Source organism: Aedes aegypti, chromosome 2 (assembly GCF_002204515.2).
Source record: "Aedes aegypti strain LVP_AGWG chromosome 2, AaegL5.0 Primary Assembly, whole genome shotgun sequence".
NCBI classification, from domain to species: domain Eukaryota; kingdom Metazoa; phylum Arthropoda; class Insecta; order Diptera; family Culicidae; genus Aedes; species Aedes aegypti.
Window position 1 is genome coordinate 103398389 of NC_035108.1, and position 27886 is coordinate 103426274.

The window sequence follows — 27886 nt, forward strand, 5'->3', positions numbered from 1 at the left end:
ATAATCTGAGAAAGAAAATTGATTAATCATTATTTGGGTACTAGGACAGACAGTATAATACCCATTTCAAACTGTTCATCGTTTCTGTCGCAGATCTCGATTTCCGTATAGCCTCGAAGCTGATAAGTCCTATTGAGTTCATAGTTCACGCAAACATCGATCAAGTCTCCGTAGCGTTTTTGATCATTCAAGGTATTCTTGAAAACGGTTACGTCCACTATGTACTGCCGAATTGAGAAAAAAAAGATGAGTATTAGTAGATTGAGTTAATATCAGTCTGTACACGAACAGAAATTTTAAATCCAAAAAGGATAAATCCATAAAACTGTTTATTGGGTTCAACTCTTCTAGTTTGTTGCAATAACAATCTTATTTTGTCACTTCAACAATCATGATTTGTTGTCGAATATTTCATTGCGTGTATCACACTCACGGGAAAATCGATGTCAAACTTGTCCACCCTAAGCGCTTGTTTGGTGGCGTTCGGAAGACGCTGAACCAACTGCTTACACCGGGCCATGCAAATTCCCCGATCCAGCAGGGCATGGTTGTGATGTCGTTTCCAGTCCTTGGAAAAGTCCTACCGAAATGAATTAAATTAACCATATGAATGGCACATATGAAGAACAGTACATACCTTAATTAAGTGCCACAGTTCAGAGCCGTTGTCGGGCTTGATGACGACTCGCGTGACGCAGTACGTGGCTATTTGTCCGTCAGGGACATCTTCCATGCACAGATCATAATCATCAAACGTGGCCAGCGGTGGCATTCGGTGATACTCAGATACTGCGAGGTGAGAAATGGAGAAAAAACTGAGAGTCTGTTTTTGCTCACTAATGCTTTAATGTTTATGCCATCTTTAAATGTTGTATTGCGGCTTCATTAGGTTATAGTTGGATGTATTTTTTTTTCACAAAAGTATAACTCCAAAACAAGACCTAAAAACAATCTGTGTTAGAACCTTACGAATACAGAAAATGTTTGATTTCAAAACAAACAGGGAAGTTCTACCAGTACCGGGCATCACCCAATACCGAACATCGATCAAAAACGGAGAAATCATTTTTGCGTAGAATATCACATCCTTGAAATATGTATACCTTTTCAAATATCTACTATTTTTTTTTTTTTTTTTAAATCGATTGAAAAATATACATGTCATCTTATATTTGAACCAAATTGATTAATTAATGGGAATTCCATTAAGGTCATGTTTATAATTAGGGGAACATGGTCCAATTCGGACCTAGTAACAGTTTTTTGGCCATGTATTTTCAGCATGATGTACGGCATGAAAACTTTTATGTTTTCTTGAAAGCCTGATTTAGCGCGCGGACTTTTGTCTCAGAGAGTTTTGTGATATCTCTTACCACGACATGGCTAGACATGTTTGAACGAAGTTCTGCAAAAGGTCCGAATTGGACCAACCCTGTTCCAATTCGGACCCCACATGTTCTAATTCGGACCACCCTATATTTTATCGTTTTTTGCTATGGTAGTTATAAAATAAAACACCGATTTGTTTGGTATCAAAGCTTGTTGAACTTCTTCAATAAGCGCAAGCATAACAAATTAATTCAATGCGCGAAAAATTCCAATTCAGTTGTTTTGACATTTTTGCTTAAAATATTGTAAAATTTCAACAAATAAAGAATCATATCAGTGACGGACTTGATGTAGTGGTTGGAAAACACGACTCTCACGCCGAGGACCTGGGATTGAATCCCATCCCAAGGGTAGTCACGTATGATGTAAAAAGTTATTGCGACGACTTCCTTCGGAAGAGAAGTAAAGCCCTTGGTACCGAGATGAACTAGCTCAGGGCTTAAAATCTCATCAATAAAGATAGAGAAAGAGTGAGAATCATGGCATGAAAATATCGGGTTGAAAAGGTTAACTTGTTCGAGAAACTGAAGGAGACAGACATCGAGTTGGAGAAGTATCGACATACTTACATTTTAGGGTCAAAATACGCTTTATTAAAGTGATTATTTTCATGTTAAAAAAATGAACATTATATCGGGTTAGAGAAAGTTGATTGTATTGTTCTGAGCACTCGCAAACGTTTTGTTTTTTGTTTCGTATAGCCATACAAATTTGGAACGCTGTATCTAAAATAGGCAATGGTATTAATAGAGATTCTTTTCAAGTAGCTGATTTATTGATTACTTTTTTTTTGTGTACTACCGTATTTCATAGATTTTTTGAAGACTTTTACTTTACCGCAACAGGAACAAAGGCACCATCCATAAATATTACAACTTCAATGATTTTCTGGCAAGTCGAGAAGACTTTCACGGATTGGAGCTTTTGAAATAGACTTCGTTCGTTGAAAAAGCAAGAGGTCCGTATTGAACCACATCAAAAGGTCCGGATTGGACCAATTCACATTTTGAGATATTCAAACTAGTTGAGCCTAAACAGTGCATAGACATTTGAAAACCATATGGTCAGATGAAAGCTTAGGCTTGGGGGATTCGATTATGAAATAACACAGAAAGATTGGAGAATTATTGTCAATTCCAGAGGCTTGGAAATAATGCTAACCGATAGCACACTAGAGCACTTCAAAACAACAAACTAATATAAAAATCAAACGAATTAACTGGAAGGCGTCAAATGTTTTGTGTTAGATCCTAGGCAGACGGTGGGTAGAAAAACGGTACACACGATCTTTACAATAGCGCCAGTATTGAGAAATGTTTGATGGTCCGAATTAGAACAGGGTCCGAATTGGACCACCTTCCCCTATATTTTAAGAGGCTTTTCGATGAACGTCTTAACGGCAAATTCAAACTTAAATCATTAATATATATGTTTAAAATACTTTGAATTGGCAATCAATAACTATTCTTGAAATGAATACATTTGACAAGACTGCAATATATTGAATTCAAAACACTTCAAAATTGAGTCCGGTATTGGAGGTCATTTCTTGGGATTGACAAATTTTACAAATTTGCATAATCAAAGTTCAATATCAAAGATTGTGTTTACATTTTCAAATTAATGTTTGTTTTCAACAAAAACAATAATATTTTTTATATATAGGGAACAATATAGCAATCAATACATATAATCAATTTTAGAACTAGAATATTTCAAATAAATTGTATTTAGAAACTCATTGGCTATTTTCAAAAATTATTCTAAAGTCAAAATGATTGATTTATCTATGGTAAACACATATCCCAGCAAAATTAACTACAATTACGGAAATAGTCATAATTTCGATAAACCAGGTTTTATGTTTTAAACGATTGTACCCCGTTTGGCATAAAGTCGTTTGGCATAAGGTCGTTTGGCATAATGGTCGTTTGGCATAATGGCCGTTTGGCATAATGGTCATTTGGCATAATGGTCGTTTGGCATAATGATTGACTTGAAATAAATATCGGCATTTTTTAGCTTTTACCGAGATCAACACCACCGAGCCCATAGCAAAAAATGTTGGTAGGTTCTAAACAAGCGTGGTGTTCGTTCAGAGATTTTCCAAACTAAGAATTTCAAAAATTAATGTGACATTAGAGAGCATCACTAAATTAAACTCGTGACGGGTCTCTACATCTCAGAACATAGAGTATCTTTGAGCTTGTTGCGCTAAACAAATTCGAAACAGTAAATTGGCAAAGAAAGTTCGCAGTTATTCATCAAGGGAACACTCATACAATATTTCGCTGCAGATCAAGCTCTTTCCCAGTTTGGACGTAACACTCGATGAAATTACTTGATAAAAGAATGGATTTTTTTTTACAAAATATCTAAAGCTATAGTCCAAAGATCTATCAATGCGACTTAATGCAAAAATTGCCTATATACAAGAGCTGATTATTTTTCGTTTAAAATGCTTAAGGCTCTAACGCAAAAAAGTCTGTTCACAGCATAGGTCAAATGAACAACACATCTTTAAAAGAAAATATTTGTGGCGAAACTTTTCAACGGTTCAATGTAAATTCTAATTTTGAAGGTGTACAACAAAAACACCGTCTGTTATCGAGAGAAGGGATAGTTCGTGATTGAAATAATATTTTATCCGGCATACCTCGGAAGGAGATCACGCGTATGCCCCAAAAAAGTATATGTTGAAAATTGCCAGGTTCTAAAGTAATTATCATTCGAACAACACATCTGGCAAGAATTGATAAAATAGTTAACATTTAGGTTTCCTAAATAATAAAATTAAAAACAGTATAAATATAAAGAACAGCCTATTTTTAAAAGAAGGCAAAATTTATAATAAACCATTAGAAGAATGGACGCAAAAAAATATTTCGGCATAATATAACGAAAAGACAGAATCATCGAAGTGGTTGTGCTACTTTTCCCCGAATACCATTTCCTCAAATGACAGGTTTCGCCGAAAAGTGGTGACAAGAAAGAACGATAAACATTCAAAACAAGGAAGTATTCTGTTATTCTCGGCTATACACATGTTGGTAAAAATAGTGAGGACGGTAAAACTCGAAAGAACCGCCAATTAAATAAAGAAGGGTGCATATTAGATGGTCAGTTAGTTCACCACCATGAAATGTATAATGTTACGACAATTATGAGTGCTAAAAACTTTTCGGGGAGGTGGGCTAGTCGGGGAAACGGGATATTCGGGGAAATGGCATTCGGGGAACCGACATTTGGGGAAAAGAAGCACAACCCAAAACTGCGGTAATCGATTTCTCTTTTCGCTGATAATTTGAGCAGATCAATGTTATCGATTGCCGCCCTTTTGTCAGTTGGAAACAAAAAAATACTTTCAAAATATAGCTTCAAAGAACAGCCTATGCATAGAAGAAGGAGAAATTTATTGAAATTTAAAATCAACAATTTTCATACCTATACCGTTTTGATTCATATTACGGACACTTAAGCCCTTTTCGAAGTGTTAGCCATCTAAAAGCATATACATTAAAAATAGAAATATTAGTAGTAGAACGCTAGTGGCGCTGTTCTAACAAAACTGATTTTAATTATTATTACCTTAAATTATGGTTTTTTATTGTTTGTTCACTACCATATCGTTGTTTTGGTTTTTAAAATTATTTTGACACTTTGAGGCCCGGTACTCACGCTGTCAGTTCGTGGCAAACTAGATGTTGGTAACACGAACAGCAGCGACATTAGCATTCTTAGGTTAATGCTTCTACTACATTAAATCAATCTATATGATACCTCAACGTTGTTATGCTATCAAGACACTTACCTCTCGAATGGAAGGTGAAGATTTGAATTCCACATCTCCAATAAATTTAAATAAATAGAAATGTGTGTCCTTTTCATCATTCTTATTCCGGACATGACCTCACTTTTGCTTCTTATTCCGGACGCTTTGATTCGAATTCCGGACAGCTCGTGAAAAGCAAAGTTGGGAATGTTAAATCTTTAAATAAACACTACCAGCCGTTAGAAAAACGTCAAAACTAGTTGAGCATTGTTAATATTCATGGATTGCTATGTAAAAATCTAAATAAAACGAGTCTCCATATTGTGAGCTTTTGAACGGCAAATTTTGAAACATTTAAATTGAAACCTTTCCCATACAAAGTTGAGTGTCCGGAATTTGAAGCTGTCCGGAATTTGAATCAGAACGGTTATTATAATTGCATCATATTTAGAAAAAAAAAATAGAACAATTAAAAGACGGGTAAATTTGTGCTAAATATATAAAAATCTTCAGTGCAAAAATTTGTTCCAATAGCAAAACTCAAAAGAACACACTTAGTTTAAAATGCCGAATCTCGTCTAATTTTAACCGAGATCCGCACAACCGAGTAATCGGCAAACAAATTTCCTAGGATCTCAGCAAATAAGAGCCGAGTTCAGTAAATCATGCTGCGTTGCTAAGCAACCGGACAATTTGTTAGCTGAGTCTCGGTTAAAATCTGGAAACTGAGATTCGCACAGACGAGATCATGAAAAAAATCTGAGTGTGAGGAATTAATATTTGAAAGAAGGGTAATTTCTGGATAAATAATAAAATACTATTGACAATAACTTTCCTGATAAGCTTTAATTTATTCAGGAGCGAATGATTGTTGAATAAAGTGTCATTTTGTATCAATTGACTCCAAAATAAGCCTGATGTCATCAAAAGATTCAATAGAAAGGTAAAAACGAAAAAATGAGAAATTCTTGGTTTCAGACTCATTATGCCAAACGGCTATTATGCCAAACGACCATTATGCCAAACGACCGTTATGCCAAACGACTTTATGCCAAATGACCATTATGCCAAACGACTTTATGCCAAACGGCTTTATGCCAAACGACTTTATGCCAAATGACCTACCACCGTTTTAAACGAGGGTAAGTACCCCGACAAAACTTTTACTGATAAAACTGTTCCATTCATAATTTTGTTTTCGTGAATTGGGTGGACGGAAAACAGTGCGTAGTTATGGGAGCGAGACCACCAAATAACGCACAGTTGAAAATAAAATCGATGCTGGTCATTCAGGTATGACATATTCTTGTAAAAAGAAGCATATTTGGTCGTAACACCTTACATTTTGTTCAGTTTTGGAGAGCTTTGCTCCCAACCAAATACATCACATGTTGGCATCTGGTCCCATACAAAATTTAAGGTAAAATTTCTCCGACAGAATATTTTGAATCTTCCAATTACAAAATCTTAGCCCAAATGAAGAACGTTTTCGCGAAAGTATCCGAGGTACTTGAAAGTTTAACAATGATCGAGATACCGTGTGTACAAGATTCGTAGAAACTGTGTTTCGTCATTTACCATAACGTCGAGACATCATAAGGTGAAGATGAATTGAAACCACCTCTGAATTTTCAGTGGATCCTAAATGAAAATAGGATCGATTTATTATAACCAACGAGATACTAATCGATAAAGTTTTCAGCGCAGTCAATTGTTTTATTATCTAAATTTGTAGGGTGTCTTGCGATTTTGCTCGGCCGCATTGGATGAAATTTTGCAATAAGAAGTACTTTAATATGACGTAGAATGAGGACAAATATGGGCTCAGCACTAACAGATATTTATATTATTTTTATTTATTAATTTTTAATAGTTGAGATTTCATGGTATTGGTATAAATTTTCAAAACTTTCGCGGAGCACCTGTTAAGGCTTCGTGGAGCACCAAGTGCTCCGCGGAGCACGATATGAAGACCGCTGGTCTAGAGCGGAATACTTATACTTTCGAACTCTGATGATGGTGCGGAGTATTATCCAGCCTGGGGATAACTAGAAATCTGTCGGACACCCTATCTCTTGAATCTATCTTGAATCGAAAAATCTTAGATAAGCCAAAGGTTTAAAATTAGCTTCAAGTGCCTATAAATGTCTTCGCTTCGCGAAACATCTTCGCATCGGTTTTAGTGATAAAATTTTAGTTCCTTTGAAGCAATGTAAGCCAGTAAATTTAAGGAAGGATTTTAGAGAGCCCAACCCGTATTTATTTGAAGTCTGATTTTTTTTATGGGACAATACTTTCTGTATTGTTTCGGTCAAGAACTTCTTCTACAAGAGATTCGCGAAGGACCACAAAACTCATTTACGTGTTAATAGAAAAAGATTAAAAATTTTGCATTCTCATTGAAAATTTTAACAATAAATTCTGAAATACGTTGTGGCCCGCGTTATGTTTTGAAAACACCTAAGTGGCCCGCATAAGCATATAAGCTGAGGACCACTGATTTAAAAAATCTTATCTTTTCAGAAGCAAATCTCGAGTTTTAGTGAACCGATTAAGCTAAAAAATGTATGGGTTGTGCGCTACATATATAGAATTATATGATAAATTTTTCACATCGATATATGGAGTAGTATTCAAGACGTCGATAGACGTGAGGTATACGATCGATACGAAATATACGATTCTGACAAATGTGTACTAAACCAATCCACACCTAAAATTTTCACGACCACAAACTGAGATAGCATATCAACCATTCATGCTAACAGATAAATCGATTGATTAATAGCCGATAATGACCAATCCATCCAATTTTCAGCTCACAGCACTGTTTAGTTTTCCAAATTTGTGCAATTGCAAATTTGAATGGTGGTTTCAATTTGTCTTCATTTTAAGAAGTTATGGTTGATGATCTCGCCCTGAAAGTCATTGGTAACCGAGTCTATAGCTCATTGTTTTTAAACGAATGAATGTACAAAGATATACAATACATTAACACTAGAGGTCTTGTTTTCGAAAATCCCGGGATTTCCCGAAATTGGATGTTGAACTAGAATATATTGTTGTATTATTTGGAGCTATTAATTCTTTTATGTTTTGAGATTTATTGGCGTAATTTCGGTCCACGGGTTACATTAATAAACAATCGTTTTGATTAAAGCAGACGTTTCGAGTTTTGCTCATCGTCAGGGCAAACTACAATTAACAAAAATATATATTATTTGTCTGGTCAAGTCCAAAACATTAATTAATACTACCTACATCATTTGTTTTTAAATCAAGTGGATTTGGACAAACATTGATTGAACGGCTAGCAACATTACACTGTAATTACAAATAAATTTCGGACATAATAACTTAACTCACATAATTTTAATTTGAACGGAGCACAAACTTACACAGCTTTCACCCGAGCACATCTAAACAGGTTTGACCTAAATTACGCCAATAAATCTCAAAATCAGTCTAGACGGTCGATATTCCATCAAATTCTTTTAAGTATTACCTAGGTCCTAGATAAACAATTATAGTATAAGGTTATTTCCGAGCTTTTTTTGGAAAAAATATAGTATGCGGTATAGTGTGAGCGATTCCGCTCTGTATTGGAAACTTTTCATTAGGATTTTTCCCGATCATGCCACTGGGTGTTACATGCAAATCAGTTATTTGGTGTGGTGCTTTATTTAAAAAACAAATTGAACACTTACCCTATTCACACTTAAAGATTGTTGAAATTATCCATCTTTTGACAAGTCATGAGAAGATTGCTCTGCACTACTCTAGAATACGAATCCTGCATATAAGTATAAAAATCTTTTCAAGACAATTGTGCGATGCACTGATAGCTTGCTTGAAAGTAGAATCAATAGGTATGAGAGATTTAGCAGTTAAAATAAAATGATTAGCGTTTTCAGGAGTTCCAAATTGAATTATATTGAAGTAATATCATCTTAAGATTTAACAAGACCTTTAGAGTTGAAGGGACACATCAACGATGTTGACCAACATAATATTTTTTTGCTGTTGGCAAAATATAGTTTTATATGCAAAGCTCAAATTCCTTAACACCCCATTTTGCATTTTCGTCAAAAATCACACATTTTTATGATTATCTCAGAAATCTGCCATAGGATCGTCTTCATAGTTATTGGCTTTTGATATACACGCCGGGAGAATGGTAGAACTGTATTTTGTTCAATTATTAAATTTTTCTTCATCCCTTAACACCCCATTTTACGGTATCTTATATCAGGAAGATTTTTCCTATTTTTTGTAGAAGACAGATATTTGAAATGTGTATGTCGCTACAAAACATTCAATCAATTGTACGAATTTTGAACAAAACCCATTAAATTTCTATACGTCTGCCGTTCTCAGTTAGTTTCATCTTATTTATAAATATTTGGTCAAGTCTCAACTCCAATCTGAAATTGATCAGCTTTCTAAAACGAAAAAGGTGTATTTTTGAAAATTAGAATCAACTGCTTATAACCTTCCTTAGTTCCTAACAAAAAGTTACAAATTGCGACTTGGGGTCGTTTTCGACCCGAAAATTCAAATAGCTCGCAAAAGTCAGTGTGTTGACCGAGTTTAGTTTTGAAACTCTTTTTTTTTTATTTTGACATTTGTTGGGTTTAAATGAAATGCACACATGTCTAGTTTCAGAAACCCTCCCGGAGATCCGGATTTAGTCACTGTGGCCACTGGGAACCTTGCTACATCTGAAAAAAGTCCCTTACTTTGACAACCTGTAGTTTCATAACTAAACAAGTAATCTGAACCTTCCTCATATTGTTGAACAGGTATTCTTGTGGACTAACAATAGAGATTCTCAAATCACTTTGTTGTTCAAACCCGTTTCCAGAAAACCGGAACTTCCGAAAAACTTACTTTCATCACAGTTTTGTATGTATAATTCACATTGGTATTGTTCGGTTCATGGATATTTTGACATAAAATTTTTCTGTAATAAGGAACCAATTCGGTACAGTATGGTTCATGCGGAACCAGTTCCTGGAGTCCGGGAAGGTGGCGAATCTGGATAATTCGATGAAATTACTCGGATTTATGCCTCAAAACCAAATGAATTGTATCAAATTCTTTACGATATTTTATGATTGTTTTTTTTTTGCCAAAACGATGAATGGATGGTTATTCTAGTCCTTTTGGAGCACCGGAATGGCCTCCGAGAAACCAGTAATATGGGACCACTAAGTTTTAGCACCAAAAGGAGGCATGTGATGATGCGACGAGTCAATCTTCAAAATTTTGAATCCCTGTGATTCTGCTAGTTCAATTAAAAATAAATGATCACTGTGGTTCTTCTGGACCACCGAAACAACCCAGGAATTGCCACCGGAGATACACTACCCGCCATAAGTATGGAATTGCATCATCTAGTATTGCAACACCTCAATTGAATATTGCAGCACCCCAAAAAGTTTAGCATCACCCGTAAGCTATTACACTAATGACGCAATATCTTGGAAACCTTACTTTCTAGAAAGCTGCGGTCTTCAGCAAAGTTGTTCAGAAGCCTTACGGCGTTCATCAGCTGACATTTATAATGCGCCATTTTGCCGCTACGTGGCGCTAGTGTGCATGTAATTTGGTCATATTTTAGACGGCTCTAGCTAATGAACCTGATTACTTAGAATGTTCGTGTCTTCAGCAAAGTTGTTCAGAAGCTTAAAAGCAATCTGAGGCAGCACTGATTGGTTAGCAATTTAGCCGCTACGTGGCGCTAGTGTGCATGTCATTTGATCATATTCTAGCAGGCTCTAGCTCATGAACCTGACAACTTAGAATGTTCGTGTTTTCAGCAAAGTTGATCAGAAGCTTAAAAGCAATGTGAAACAGCACTGATTGGTTAGCAATTTAGCCGCTACGTGGCGCTAGTGTGCATGTAAATTGGTCATATTTTAGACGGCTCTAGCTCATGAACCTGACCACTTAGAATGTTCGAGTCTTCAGCAGAATATTATCATTAGAGTCATCGGACTCCTCGTATTTCCCACAGGAATTCCACTCGAGATATCATTCATAATCCTCCAGATATTTCTTCAACATGTTTCTCCAATTATTCCTGAAATTATTCTATAAATCGTTCCTGGCTGTACCTCGAATTTCTCCAGAGATTCCTCAACAAAATTTAAAGGTGTTTTCTAGAGGTGATTCTAAAAATTCTTCCATAAAAACTCAATTTAATATGCCAAATATTAAACGAGTTATGTACAGCGATCTCAAGTACCATAAAACTGTGTTACTTAGCAACTTGGCAACTCGCTAGTTAAATCATTCTTAAAATTAAAAAAACGGGATTCATACAGCCGAGTTTATGACAAAAAAACATGTGTGTAGGTTCATTCATGAATTCCTCCGAGAATTACTCTCAATACTATTTCAAAAATTAATCTATGGATTCCTGTTGAAACTTTTCTTCAAATATTTCCAAACAATAATTTCATAAATTGTTCCAGAAACATACTGGGTACATCGAAAGGGTTTTGCGTCTAAATTAAAATTGATTTTGCTTGAACTTGAACTCGACTACAAACTTCACTCAAAATTCTAATAGAATATTTTTATTTTTCAAGTAATTACTCCAATAATTATCTTCTTATAGTCCTTGTTGAATTCATTCCATTTTTATCTTCAGTATGTCTCGAGATAAACTTCAAAATTTGCTCACGAGATTTTAAGGAACTTGACTAGGAATTTCACCAAAATCATTTTGAATTCGAGGCAATTATTTATGCTATTTCGAAGGGGTTTCTAAATCAAGAGGAATTTTAATATGAACCTCTTTAGGAATTTCTGTGTTCTGTGAGAAATTTTTAGATAATTCATCGATCATGTATAACTAGAAACTCAGGTTGATTCCATTTGTTTTACTGGACAAAGCAAAATTGGCGATCAAAGGGACTACAACGAATCGAATCTTTGGAATTTTTCCAATAGGTAAATCTGCAAGACTTTAAATAGACCCGTCACTCAACATTGAAATAAGACGCGTTTAGGACTTTACTTAGCTTACTATGAAAAAAAAAATACGGTGGGTATCTTGTATAGTTTTATGTTTCATGCAAAAAGAGTGTAATGTATAATGATCGTTTTGTCGTGAAAATCGTTAAGAATCGATCTTCTCAAGCCCCCCCCCCCCCCTGATGAAAAAACCTATCTAGGCCAATGGTCATCGACCCCTTAGGGACCGTTCAAATATTACGTAACGCAACAGGGAAGGGAGAGGGTCTTACATAGTGTTACGGTTCAAAGAAAAATTTTAAATTTTCTATACAAAAGTTGTTACGTGGAGGTGAAAGGGGGTCTAAAATTGACAAATGTTGGCTTACGTAATTTTTTAATGAACTCTTAAAAGTCCATGCAAGTTCTTGACGCGGTTCACAAGCAATCATTAACACGTCGAAATTTGAAAAACAGGAACATAATAAAATGACCCGATTTTGTCAGGTTCCCCATTTTGTCAGCCTAAAATTCATCGAGGGGCTGACAAAATCGGGTCCTCACTGTATTATATTCCACAATGTTTTGAATTTTGTCTAAGTAAACAGGTTCTTAGAAAATGCCTTCTTCTAAATATTTGCTGAAGATACGAACATTCTAGGTGGTCAAGATCATGTGCTAGAGCCCGCGAATATATAACCAAATCTACCTGCACATCTGAGAGAGAGGAGACAGATGGCTTAGATTGCGATCCTCGAAAGAAGAGACGAACCAGCCAAGGGCTGAAAGTCTCTCTAATAAAGAAAATTCATTCATTCATTAGATTGCGAGTTCCCAAAAGACAAGGGAACCTGTCATAAACTGACACTGGAAAACTACACATTTGAAGAGCAAAGCGTAAAATACCGTCAGAATTTAGGTAAAGGTAATTAAACTTTGTAGGTGTTTTTCGATGACTGCACATTTTAAAAAGTTGAATACTTAAATATAGTCGTGTGTTGGCAAACTGCTATTGATTTTTTTATTCATACCTTTTTCACAGTGAACAACAATGAGTGAATGATTTTGACCAAAATAAGATCATTAGACCGTTGTGCACAACCCAAGAACTGAAGAAAGAAGTCTAAGAAGGCAAGAAAACATGCCAACTGTCAGTGAGCTGTCTCCTCTCTCAGCTGTACCACATAGCGGCAAAATTGCTAACCAATCAGTGCTGCCTCACATTGCTTTTAAGCTTCTGAACAACTTTGCTGAAAACACGAACATTCTAAGTTGTCAGGTTCATGAGCTAGAGCCTGCTAGAATATGATCAAATGACATGCACACTAGCGCCACGTAGCGGCTAAATTGCTAACCAATCAGTGCTGTCTCAGATTGCTTTTAAGCTTCTGAACAACTTTGCTGAAGACACGAACATTCTAAGTGGTCAGGTTCATGAGCTAGAGCCGTCTAAAATATGACCAATTTACATGCACACTAGCGCCACGTAGCGGCTAAATTGCTAACCAATCAGTACTGCCTCAGATTGCTTTTAAGCTTCTGAACAACTTTGCTGAAGACACGAACATTCTAAGTTGTCAGGTTCATGAGCTAGAGCCTGCTAGAATATGATCAAATGACATGCACACTAGCGCCACGTAGCGGCTAAATTGGGTTGTTTAGTGATGAAAAATTCACAGTTTCTTGTAGCTTGATCGAAAGAGCACATTTTTCTTAGTGTGACATGATTTTATTGCGCTTTAATATCTTAATTTTGATAAAGTAAATGATTAAAAACGATTTTATTCCGTCGACTCAATGACATTTCAATTAACATAATGACAGCTCGTTCCAAAGTAAAATTTGGCGAGGGGTGATTCAAACGCGGTTTCCATATTAAATTCAAACGGGTTTTAAAAATAGTTTCAGGGCACGGAAAATTATGAAACTTTGGATTCTGGCTCAGTTTATAGCGTAGAATCAGAATATGTAAAAAACAGGATACCCCTAAACAAGCCAATTGCTAACCAATCAGTGCTGTCTCAGATTGCTTTTAAGCTTCTGAACAACTTTGCTGAAGACACGAACATTCTAAGTGGTCAGGTTCATGAGCTAGAGCCGTCTAAAATATGACCAATTTACATGCACACTAGCGCCACGTAGCGGCTAAATTGCTAACCAATCAGTACTGCCTCAGATTGCTTTTAAGCTTCTGAACAACTTTGCTGAAGACACGAACATTCTAAGTTGTCAGGTTCATGAGCTAGAGCCTGCTAGAATATGATCAAATGACATGCACACTAGCGCCACGTAGCGGCTAAATTGGGTTGTTTAGTGATGAAAAATTCACAGTTTCTTGTAGCTTGATCGAAAGAGCACATTTTTCTTAGTGTGACATGATTTTATTGCGCTTTAATATCTTAATTTTGATAAAGTAAATGATTAAAAACGATTTTATTCCGTCGACTCAATGACATTTCAATTAACATAATGACAGCTCGTTCCAAAGTAAAATTTGGCGAGGGGTGATTCAAACGCGGTTTCCATATTAAATTCAAACGGGTTTTAAAAATAGTTTCAGGGCACGGAAAATTATGAAACTTTGGATTCTGGCTCAGTTTATAGCGCAGAATCAGAATATGTAAAAAACAGGATACCCCTAAACAAGCCAATTGCTAACCAATCAGTGCTGTCTCAGATTGCTTTTAAGCTTCTGAACAACTTTGCTGAAGACACGAACATTCTAAGTGGTCAGGTTCATGAGCTAGAGCCGTCTAAAATATGACCAATTTACATGCACACTAGCGCCACGTAGCGGCTAAATTGCTAACCAATCAGTACTGCCTCAGATTGCTTTTAAGCTTCTGAACAACTTTGCTGAAGACACGAACATTCTAAGTTGTCAGGTTCATGAGCTAGAGCCTGCTAGAATATGATCAAATGACATGCACACTAGCGCCACGTAGCGGCTAAATTGGGTTGTTTAGTGATGAAAAATTCACAGTTTCTTGTAGCTTGATCGAAAGAGCACATTTTTCTTAGTGTGACATGATTTTATTGCGCTTTAATATCTTAATTTTGATAAAGTAAATGATTAAAAACGATTTTATTCCGTCGACTCAATGACATTTCAATTAACATAATGACAGCTCGTTCCAAAGTAAAATTTGGCGAGGGGTGATTCAAACGCGGTTTCCATATTAAATTCAAACGGGTTTTAAAAATAGTTTCAGGGCACGGAAAATTATGAAACTTTGGATTCTGGCTCAGTTTATAGCGCAGAATCAGAATATGTAAAAAACAGGATACCCCTAAACAAGCCAATTGCTAACCAATCAGTGCTGTCTCAGATTGCTTTTAAGCTTCTGAACAACTTTGCTGAAGACACGAACATTCTAAGTGGTCAGGTTCATGAGCTAGAGCCGTCTAAAATATGACCAATTTACATGCACACTAGCGCCACGTAGCGGCTAAATTGCTAACCAATCAGTACTGCCTCAGATTGCTTTTAAGCTTCTGAACAACTTTGCTGAAGACACGAACATTCTAAGTTGTCAGGTTCATGAGCTAGAGCCTGCTAGAATATGATCAAATGACATGCACACTAGCGCCACGTAGCGGCTAAATTGGGTTGTTTAGTGATGAAAAATTCACAGTTTCTTGTAGCTTGATCGAAAGAGCACATTTTTCTTAGTGTGACATGATTTTATTGCGCTTTAATATCTTAATTTTGATAAAGTAAATGATTAAAAACGATTTTATTCCGTCGACTCAATGACATTTCAATTAACATAATGACAGCTCGTTCCAAAGTAAAATTTGGCGAGGGGTGATTCAAACGCGGTTTCCATATTAAATTCAAACGGGTTTTAAAAATAGTTTCAGGGCACGGAAAATTATGAAACTTTGGATTCTGGCTCAGTTTATAGCGTAGAATCAGAATATGTAAAAAACAGGATACCCCTAAACAAGCCAATTGCTAACCAATCAGTGCTGTCTCAGATTGCTTTTAAGCTTCTGAACAACTTTGCTGAAGACACGAACATTCTAAGTGGTCAGGTTCATGAGCTAGAGCCGTCTAAAATATGACCAATTTACATGCACACTAGCGCCACGTAGCGGCAAAATTGCTAACCAATCAATACTGCCTCAGATTGTTTTTAAGCTTCTGAACAACTTTGCTGAAGACACGAACATTCTAAGTGATCAGGTTCATGAGCTAGAGCCGTCTAAAATATGACCAATTTACATGCACACTAGCGCCACGTAGCTGCAAAATTGCTAACCAATCAGTGCTGCCTCAGATTGCTTTTAAGCTTCTGACCAACTTTGCTGAAAACACGAACATTCTTAAGTTGTCAGGTTCATGAGCTAGAGCCTGCTAGAATATGATCAAATGACATGCACACTAGCGCCACGTAGCGGCTAAATTGGGTTGTTTAGTGATGAAAAATTCACAGTTTCTTGTAGCTTGATCGAAAGAGCACATTTTTCTTAGTGTGACATGATTTTATTGCGCTTTAATATCTTAATTTTGATAAAGTAAATGATTAAAAACGATTTTATTCCGTCGACTCAATGACATTTCAATTAACATAATGACAGCTCGTTCCAAAGTAAAATTTGGCGAGGGGTGATTCAAACGCGGTTTCCATATTAAATTCAAACGGGTTTTAAAAATAGTTTCAGGGCACGGAAAATTATGAAACTTTGGATTCTGGCTCAGTTTATAGCGTAGAATCAGAATATGTAAAAAACAGGATACCCCTAAACAAGCCAATTGCTAACCAATCAGTGCTGTCTCAGATTGCTTTTAAGCTTCTGAACAACTTTGCTGAAGACACGAACATTCTAAGTGGTCAGGTTCATGAGCTAGAGCCGTCTAAAATATGACCAATTTACATGCACACTAGCGCCACGTAGCGGCAAAATTGCTAACCAATCAATACTGCCTCAGATTGTTTTTAAGCTTCTGAACAACTTTGCTGAAGACACGAACATTCTAAGTGATCAGGTTCATGAGCTAGAGCCGTCTAAAATATGACCAATTTACATGCACACTAGCGCCACGTAGCGGCTAAATTGCTAACCAATCAGTGCTGCCTCAGATTGCTTTTAAGCTTCTGAACAACTTTGCTGAAGACACGAACATTCTAAGTAATCAGGTTCATTAGCTAGAGCCGTCTAAAATATGACCAAATTACATGCACACTAGCGCCACGTAGCGGCAAAATGGCGCATTATAAATGTCAGCTGATGAACGCCGTAAGGCTTCTGAACAACTTTGCTGAAGACCGCAGCTTTCTAGGAAGTAAGGTTTCCAAGATATTGCGTCATTAGTGTAATAGCTTACGGGTGATGCTAAACTTTTTGGGGTGCTGCAATATTCAATTGAGGTGTTGCAATACTAGATGATGCGATTCCATACTTATGGCGGGTAGTGTACCTGTATTGTGAGACATTTCAACTTTTGTATTAAAACTAGGCATGCGATGGCTCAATCTTCATGATTTTAAATACCTGTGACTCTTATAGATACATGACCATGAGTTGTAACATGATGAGGACACCCACCTACCCCATTTAGCGTTAAGAAATTTGTGAATGAATCCTAATGGACAGGTCTTCCGCGAAACAATTTGATTAGGGTGATGTTCAAGTATCCATTGTATTAAGCATTGATCAGTGAGAACTGCAATTTTCCCAGTATTGCAGTGAATGATGCTGATACAAACCGATGCCAAACAATTCTTTCTCAAAACGGCTTTAGCATTGTACAATAACATTTTGATAAATCTTGATCTCTTTTTGGAAATAATGCAAAGAAAATGCATCTTAAAAGAACATCTTAAAAAGAACAAAGAAAATGCATCTTAAAACACAATACATCAACGCTATAATAAAATGTTTTACTAGAAAATATAGATCTACGGGCATCTCCCTCCATTCTTTCAGCATGATGGAATATACTAATTTCCTTTAACATTAATTGTTCCTCATCAAAATTCAGCCCAAACATATGAACACAATTCCTTTTGACCGTACAATTCTGACATTTGCTCACAGTACAGCGAAAACAACACAATCAAAGGAACCGTATTTTAACGTCGAGCGTCGCGCACACATTGATGCGCATAAACTTTTTTTCTCAGTACGACGGATTGAACTTTGCTTACATTCTCAATTATACGCGGCGGTTGAGGAAATTTCGTAAAATTTGGGGATTTATTGAAGTTTTACGGCGTGTGATTGGAATGAAATCCTTCAATGAAGAAGTACGAAGGTTTTCCATAGTGAAAATAAGTGCCCGGCGATGTAAGTCACACAGGGGGGCGGGAAGAAACTTGTGTTGGAAAGTGATGTGACTGATGTCGATCGCTAAGCATTTCTCTCAAATCGTGTACGTCCATGCGATTTCGGTGAAAAAGTGTAAAGTGGATAATTGAACTGAAGTTATTTATCGAAATACAGTAGTTTCATTGCATTTTTGGTATACAGGTGGACTTTATGATTCGCTTTCACAAAATTACACTTGGAAAATGAATCTTTGTTGCAGGTAAGTTGGAATATCCGCCGTAGTGGAACATTTTAAGTTTGATACGACGAATAGTAGCTCTTACGACGAAGTAGAACGAAACCCTAAGTATAAAGAGGGTCCGCGAGCCAAAAAGTCTGACAACTCACATCTTACCTAGATCAGATCTATCTTTTGATAGAAGCGCCTAGTAAAAAACTTCGTGCTGCAAAATTGTGCATTCAAATGTTTCTGTCAAATGTTCCGAAGACACATTTGCTCTTAACATTTACAAATCCTTCCTTCCTTTCTGTCCTAATATCCCAAGTTTCTAGTTCGGTGGGATTCGAACCAACGACCCTTAGCTTGGTTTTGTTGAATACCCGAGGAGGAACAAATAACTCCCCAATAACTTATGCATACCATTTTTTGGTATCATACCAAAATTAGGTATTGTTCAGTTGTTAATACCTCAATTTGGTATTATAATGGTATTGAAAAAAATCTTTCAAACAATTAAAAATACTTCATTGAGGTATTAAACAGCTATTGAGGTCTGCTGGAGGTATTGAACTACAATTGAAAAATGTCATTTTTATATGAAAATCCATCAAGTATTATTGAGGTATTACAATACCTGATCTAGTTATCAGTTTGGTGTTCGTAGAATATGCTTGAGGTATTATTTGAGGTATTTTACCTCTTATGCAGGGCTAATTCATACCTCATTCAGGTATGTAGTATTGGAAATTATCTGGTATGGAATACCTTAAATTGGTATTCAGTAGTTATTTTCTTCTGCTCGGGTAGCTGTGCGATTACCGCTATGGCTACCCGAGGAGGAACAAATAACTACCCAATAACTTATGCATACCATTTTTTGGTATCATACCAAAATTAGGTATTTTTCTGTTGTCAATACCTCAATTTGGTATTATAATGGTATTGAACAAAATCTTTAAAACAATTAAAATACTTCATTGAGGTATTAAACAGCTATTGAGGTCTGCTGGAGGTATTGAACTACAATTGAAAAATTTCATTTTTATATGAAAATCCATAAAGTATTATTGAGGTATTACAATACCTGATCTAGTTATCAGTTTGGTGTTCGTAGAATATGCTTGAGATATTATTTGAGGTATTTTACCTCTTATGCAGGGCTAATTCATACCTCATTTAGGTATTAAGTATTGGAAATTATCTGGTATGGAATACCTCAATTTGGTATTCAGTAGTTATTTTCTTCTGCTCGGGTATCTAGAACATTTACACATGCATTGCCTAAAAACGTTTTAGGCCGTCTTTTACCATTTAAAACGTGAAAATATCCGAAAAATATTTTTAATCGCCCTATTTTCAAACTGTTTTTTTTTTTTTTGAAATTTTAGTATGATTTGTTATTTCATCGATGATATCATCAAAAATGTCGAAAAATCATGCTATTTTGCTACCATGAATTGAAAAGTCGAATCCAACTCTTCCAATCATTTCTCCTGAAAAACATAAAATTAGACAAAAGTTTTTTTTTTTTTAGATATCTGCCTCAATCCAAAACAAATGTTATGAATATTATGGTGGTTCGAATGCTTTTAATATTTATTTTTTTTAACTTTTAATATTTTAAAAATCGATTAGAATTTGGAAAGGTATGACTATTTGTTATTTTAAGACTTGAAATGAATTGTTATTTTTTATGTAAGATCATTTCTAGACCTGCCATAAGGATGCTTCGACGTATATTAGTTTTTGCATGGATGCTTGGTAACCATTTTTGACCCATAGTGGGACAATGTTTTGAATAAACAGGGCAAAAGTTCAAACCCTCAAATCAAATTATCTTGTGTAAACATTTGAGAATTGCCTAAAATCCACAGATTATCTTTAAATTTAGCAAAATTCTCATCGAAATTTCATTTCATTTCAGCAAAAACTCATCGAAATTTCATATTTTTTGCGTAAACTATTATTTTTGAATCATTTCACATAAAATACAGCCAAAAACGATTTTTGGATATTTTTTAATGTCGAATAGACTAAGTGGCATTCACAAAGATTTTAAAGCATATGTGTCTTCGAAACATTTGTCAGAAACATTTCAATAAACAAATTTGCAGTAAAAAGTTTTTTGCTTGTACGATTCTATCAAAAGATTGAACTGATCTAGGTAAGTTGTGAGTTATTCAAATCAAATTCAAAACCGTTAAAAAAAACTCTTATTCACCCAATTTTTTGTTACTGGTTTTCGGCAACCGAACAGCAATGTTGGAAAAAATGGGAACCCTAGAATTGATATCTCCTTACACTCAATAAAATCACTGCCATATGAAACGTTCATTAACGCCGTTGCAGCCACACCAAACACCACCAATTTCCACAGTACAGCCATTCACGATGTTCAACTGTTCACTCGACTCTAAACTGAATCACTGAGCCATGCTTGCTCCACCAACTTCTAACCGGGACTAAAGAACGTACCTTTAATCGTTGACCACTTCTTGCGAAGCTGCAATCTACTAAGCACTAGTAAAAAAATTTACGAGGAGCAACTAATTTTATGCATAGATGTGCCGCGTTTTAACGTAACTGTAAGTTGCGTTCATTGCGTAAATAAATACAAATTTATTGTATTCATTAAATGTTAATTATTAGCAAGGGTTTCGAAGAAACCCGCTTGATACTCATTGATATGGTTTCAAACATGTTCCATATTGACCATCGCTAGCAGGGAAACTTGAGCCTACTACAGAGTGGGTTGAATGTTTCCGTAGGCATCACCTGGACTCCTGGAACCTACTGCAGAGTGAGTAGTCAGTGCATTTAACTATTGAATCCAATTTCATCGATTTTTCAAAAAGTTATAAGCATTTGAACTCAGGCGAAATAAAAATTGACAATTTCAATCATTTTGCCTAACCCCTGTACGTAATATCGAAGCTGTCCTGTAGGTAGAATCAGTATTTTTTGGTGATATCAAATAGTGAACTTTTAGCTATGTCATCTCTACGTTTGTGTCACAAATTTTATGAGACACTTCTTATGATCTTCATCACTGGTAAGTATAACTCGACCTTGGAATGAAAAAATAGCGTGTACCTCAATTTCGCACGTGAATCCACATGGCACAAGTATGGTTAACTTACATTGCTATTCGAATACTAGTTCTACTAGAAAAGTTCGTGCATTGCGCCGTTCATCTGCATATTCAATTATTTTTCACATATTATTGATTTGATTTTTGAGGCAACCACCTAGTCTATCTATAAAGGAAATCAATAATTCGATCTAAATCCAAATATAAAAATAAACAGTTACTTAATTTGATTTTATTCAACAATCACATAATACACAAAATCACCTAAAACACACTATTTTTTTCACGTCACTTTCTTAGCTTTTCCCGATGATCGTTCCAAAAGGTAATGTTTCAGCACTAAGTACATTGGTTGTTCAAGGACAAAGTACACCACCAATCCGAAGATGTACGAAAGGATAGTCAGTCGCAGCAGAAGCAATCCGATGCTTGTTAAGCTCGTCTCCAGTATGCTAGGAGCGTAGTTCAGCATTAGCCTCAGCAGAGGAACGTGCAGCACGTACACACTGTAGGACAGTTTACCCAGGGTGGTCATCAGCCGAGAGGCCAGAAATCGTCGGATCAAACCTGCAATGAAAAAATGTTGGAGTTATTGTCATTCGCTAATATGGATTTTGAGATTACAGTCAACTCTCCATAGCTCGATATTCAAGGGACCATCGAGTTACAAAACACAAAACCAGTGCAACTGCGATCCAAGGGACCAACTCGACCAACTTGATGTTCAATGAAAATCAACTATTACTACGGCTCTCTAACCCGATAACGGGATACGGAATATCGTGTAAGGGACAATTGACTGTATTACTATTCAAGGTAGAAAATTATTATACACTATAAATTAAAAATTATACATTATAAATTAATAAGAGTCAAGATTCACCTGCACCGCATTGGAAAACATAAAAAAAATATCAGGGATAATTATTTTTTGGCTCTTCATAGCCAAATAAACCAGACATGTATAAATAGTTATTATTTATTTATTTGGTTTTACATCAATTAGCTTGATAGAACCTCGCCAACAATATTTCACCAATTCACTCGCTTCATGGCCGCTTCTCTCTATCCTCGACTGCGACCCATGCTCTCCAGGTCCTGGTGCACCTGGTCAATCCACCTAGCTCGCTGCGCTCCACGCCTTCTTGTTCCGACCGGATTCGTAACGAACACCATCTTTACAGGGTTGTTGTCCGGCATTCTTGCAACATGCCTTGCCCAGCGTATCCTTCCAGCTTCTGCCACCTTCAGGATACTGGGTTCGCCGTAGAGTTGAGCGAGCTCGTGGTTCATCCTTCGCCGCCACACGCCGTTCTGCTGCACGTCGCCAAAGATCGTCCTTAGCACCCGGCATCAAAAAACCCCAGGAGCTTGCAGGTCCTCCTCGAGCAGCGTTCACGTCTCATGCCCGTGGAGGACTACCGGTCTTATGAGCGTTTTGTACATCGAGCATTTGGTGCGGGGGTTACTCTTTCTTGACCGCAGTCTCCCCGTCTATCGTGACACTGCTTCCTAGGTGGGCCCTGTCGCGCTCAGTTCCGCCTACCAGCATGTATTTTGTTTTCGACGCATTCACCATTAGCCCGACTCTTGTTGCTTTCAGGCGGGTGAACAAATCTGCCACCGTTTCAAATTTTCTCCCAAAAATTATCCGGATCTCATGAAAATCTTGACTCGACTGTGAAGTCCGGCTCTCTGCATGACACCTTCAAGCGCGCAATATTGAACAACAGACACCAAAATCCATCACCTTGTCGTAGTCCCCGCCGAAACTCGAATGAACTGGAGTGCTCGCCCGAGATCGTCACGCAGTTTTGCACACCGTCCATCGTTGCTCTAATCAATCTTGTGAGCTTCCCGGGCAAGCTGTTCTTGTACATTATCCACCATAGCTCTACACGGTCAATGCTGTCGCATGCCGCCTTTAAAAAAGACACTACACGAGCGGCCGTCAATGAATACTGCTAGATAAGTTCTCACGAACTCGTTTGCTATAGGTGATAGACGACGGAAAAGAATCTGGGATAGCACTTTGTAGGCGGCGTTTAAGATAGTGATTGCACGATAGTTTTCACACTCCGGTTTGTCGTTCTTTTTGTAGATAGGGCATATAACGCCTTGCTTCCACTCCTCCGGTAGCTGTTCCGTTTCCCAGATTCTGACTATCAGCCGATGCAAACTAGCGGATAACCTGTCCATGCCCATCTTGATGAGTTCGACTCCGATACCATCCTTGCTAGCAGTCCTGTTGTATTTGAGCTGTTGAATGGCATCCTTAACTTCCCCTATCGTGGGAGCTGGTTGGTTTCCACTGTCCACTGTGCTGACGTAGCCATCGCCTTCGCTGTCCTAACCTTCTGTGCCTTTGCTCTCTGCGCCATTCAGGTGCTCATCGTAGTGCTGCTTCCACCTTCAATCACCTCGCGTTCATCCGTCAAGATACTCCTATCCTCATCCTGGCACATTTCAGCTTCTGGTAGAACTTGCGCGTTTCTTGAGAACGGTACAGCAACTCCATCTCTTGGCATTCCACCTCTTCCAGGCGGTTTTTTTTCCCGGAATAGGGTTCGCTTTTTTCGCTTCAGTCTGTATCGTTCCACGTTTTGCCGCGTACCATGCTGCAGCATTGCAGCCCGCGCTTTATTCTTTTCCTCCAAAACCTCCTGGCACTCCTCGTCGAACCAATCGTTTCTTGTTCTCCGTTCCACAAATCCGAAAATGCTTTCGGCAACGTCTTTAATGGCTGCTTAGACTGTCCTCCAGCAGTTCTCAAGAGGGGCCCTATCGAGCTTGCCCTCATCCGGCAACGCTGCCTCAAGATGCTGCATTGGCGACATCAGGTTGTTTTAGTCGTGCCATCATCAGGTACTGGTCGGAGTCAATGTTTGCGCCACGATAGGTTCTGACGTCGGTTATATCGGAGAAGTACCGTCCTTCGATCAAAACGTGGTCGATTTGTGATTCCGTCTACTGTGGTTATCTCCCGGTGTGTCGATACGGATGGGTGTGCTGTAAGTAGGTGCTGCGAATGGTCATGTTATGGAGGCGGCTAAATCTATCAGTCGTAGGCCGTTCTCGTTCGTCAGCCGGTGGGCGCTGAACTTTCCAATCGTCGGTCTGAACTGGCCAACCTGAGCGTTCAAATCTCCTATGATGGCTTGGGCAGCGGTCGTACTTGTGTTCGAGCCGCGCGGCGTCGTTACGATACCGAAACCGCTGATCTTCAGTACATCGGAGAGTATGCGTGTGCTTCCGATGAAGTTGAGAGATTTGCAGTTCCACGTACCGAGTTTTCAATCGCTAGTCCATTTTCGTCGCTGTGGTCTTTGCCGATTGTTCTGGTCCATATTCTCTCGTTAACGTTCCTGTGCTGGTGTATTTTTACGGCTGGCTTGCAGGGCCTGACCCTAACCCCCTAGATTTCCGGAGGACCATTCCCGCTAAATGTTCGGAGGACCATAGTGCGCAGTTTAGCTTAGAGTCCTTCTCTGGCACTCGGACGATGATCAGCCGCTCATGACATGGCGACTTCTTGGCGTCCCGAAAACAAACAGTCTTGTTTAGGCTTTCCCAAAGACTTTCCCAGCAAGACGCGTGTAAACAAGAAAAAAAGAAGTTCTCCGATGACGAAAACATGCGCGAAATCGAGAACAAAACCTCTCCGACGATGCAAAAATCGAACTGTCCCGCTTGGGCTTCACGATGCACTACCCAGCAAGACGCTCGAAAACAGCGAAAAAATCTCCGTCGACGAAAACACGCGCGAAACCGAGAACAAAACCTATCCGACGACGTAACAACGAACCATCCTGCTTGGGCTTCACGATGCACTACCTGAATATGGTATCAATCTAAAAGGAGTATAAAATGGTTAAACTTTCTTGTTTTTAAGCTGCTTATGTGTTTTAACTACTGCAGTTATTATGAAAATTGTGTTATTTTTAATACGCTTGTCAGAAAAACACTTTCACGGTGGATATTTTTTAAAGTTTGATTGAACAGGAAATATCTTCCACTATATTCTTGTTAAATTTTGAAATTCTATGTCAAGAACATCAAAATAAATTCTTACTCTGGGTTGCCTCAATAATATGTTCAATGATGCTTTTTGAAGTTGTGGTATAAGACGTTTAAGCATATTTCGTTCGTTCCGAACCATTGTGCACAACCCAAACATGAGAAGAATAAATCGAAGAAGCCAAGAAAACAAGCCAGATGTCAGTGAGCTGTCTACTCTCTCTCAGGTAGGAACATGAGATGGATGGATAAGGGAATTCAGGGTAAAACCGACACTGTGGGTAAGCTCGACACCCTTTGATTTTTCATGTTTTGAGCAGATTTTCATGCAGTTTCCACCACGCTCTATCTTAACTAGTGAAATGTTTTGTTTCGAATGACATTACAACTGACGCTATCCATAAACTGACAAAATAAACAACAAAATCACATTGGATAACATAGAAGCAACAGCAGTTGCAATATTTCGCTGTTATTCTCTAACTATTTCGCATGTGAAATTTTAAAATGTCATTATTTGTTCGGCGTCTACATCATCATTTAATATTATTACGTTGATACAACATGAAGGAGAAATTAATTTTTGGTTTTTCGACAACTGAAAACGCTATTGAAAAATAAATGTCCACTCGGGGTAAGATCGACACTTTCATTTGGAGTAAAAACGGCACCTTTCTTTACTTCATAATCTAACTTCAGGGAATCTTTCTAATCGGAAGACTATCTCTGTAGTTTATGTGAGTCATTATTTTTGAATTTCAGTGAAGTTCACGGATGGTGAGCTTGTTAACATGTAAAATATGGCACTATATAACTTGCAACAAGCTATAATTAAGTATTAAAAAAATATTTCTATGTTATCGACACGGTGTGTTTCGTAGAACAAGTTTATTACAAAAAAATAGGTAAGTCTGAAACTTCTCCCCAATAAAGTCTAGGTTTCTAGCGTTAATTTGCTGCTAAAACCAAAATAATCGGTCGGGGGGTCCAGAGTAATTTTTTTTTTGTTTGATTTCGAGAGACTTGCACATATGTTTGAATTTGCATATCTATGTGTTTATGTACATAAGGGCGGTTCAAAATTAAAAAATGTTTGGGAATTCAATCTCACATATGTTCCTTACTATCCTTACTATAAAAATAGTGTTCTGTGAAATTCGCAGCTTTCTAGGTGGTGATGTAGGTTTATATGGAAATTACTATGAAGAAATTTTGAGGTATGTAATGTAAGTACAAACTTATTATCCCATTGTAAAAGCTCATTCATCAAACCATAATAAAGAAATTTGCTGCAGGGAGAAATTCAATTCAACAGATAGCAGATGAGATATTCATGAGTTTGTTTGCTATCATTTAGCTTAACCCCTCTACCGGCAGCTTCATTTTTTCAGCACAAAAATATATTTGAATCGCGATAACTTTTTTGTTTCTCTATTTTTTTCCACCATTTTTTCACAACTTCTCAAAAAACTCTTCTACTTTTGGAATCTATGTCGGTATTGAACATTGGTCAAATGGTTTTAAAAATATTTCGGTGTTCCTTGGGGGACCGACACTTCCCATATAAAATTTCAATATGATGTTTTAAGAAGTTTTCAAGATCTCGTTACGGCTAGAGTGGTACCAAAAACATAAAAGCTCATGGCTCAAAAACAGTTACACCGATTTTTTTAATTTCTTCACAATAGACTTTCATCAAAGTTTAGTTTTGAAAAGCGACTAACCGAATATGAGAAAAAATCTGTAGCCAGAGATAATTACAAGAGTTATGGCTATGCGTCGGTCCCCCAAGGAATTTTGGAATATCTCCGAATATAGATGACCAATACTCAAAACCGATACGGATTCTGAAAATAAGAGAGTTTTTTGAGAAGTTGTGGAATTTTTTTTTTCAAAAATATTGAGAAACAAAAAAATTATCGCGTTTTGAATATTTTGAAAAAATGAAGCTGCCGGTAGAGGGGTTAATATGGGGTTATAGTACTGCAAACAAGTACAAAAATCCCAAACCCATTTTAGCCTCATGATGTTAGTTTCTGATCTTTTCATAAGCACTGTGCCATTAAGAAAATAACATAAAAAATATAAGATTTGAAACTTCTCAAATGCCATCCAAATTAGCGTATTTTTCAGCACCATGGGGCAAGTATATTACATG

General features: G+C 37.1%; 2 protein-coding genes across 2 annotated transcripts in view; both read right to left on the reverse strand.

The window, feature by feature from the left end:
• Positions 1–29: 29 nt before the first annotated feature.
• LOC110675121 lies at positions 30–21067 on the reverse strand. The gene is made up of 4 exons (XM_021839499.1): positions 20922–21067; positions 638–789; positions 434–580; positions 30–224 (listed from the first exon to the last, which is right to left on the reverse strand). The coding sequence occupies exons 1-4, from the start codon at positions 21004–21006 to the stop codon at positions 30–32; spliced, it is 579 nt and encodes a 192-aa protein (XP_021695191.1). The 5' UTR covers positions 21007–21067.
• An 854-nt stretch (positions 21068–21921) lies between these two features.
• The window catches only part of LOC5565290 (regulator of hypoxia-inducible factor 1), a 29089-nt gene continuing 23124 nt past the window's right edge, over positions 21922–27886 (reverse strand). Inside the window, exon 8 of the mRNA XM_021841780.1 lies at positions 21922–22278. Coding sequence (XP_021697472.1) covers positions 21995–22278 — 284 coding nt within the window. The 3' untranslated portion in view covers positions 21922–21994. The remainder of the gene's footprint in view (positions 22279–27886) is intronic.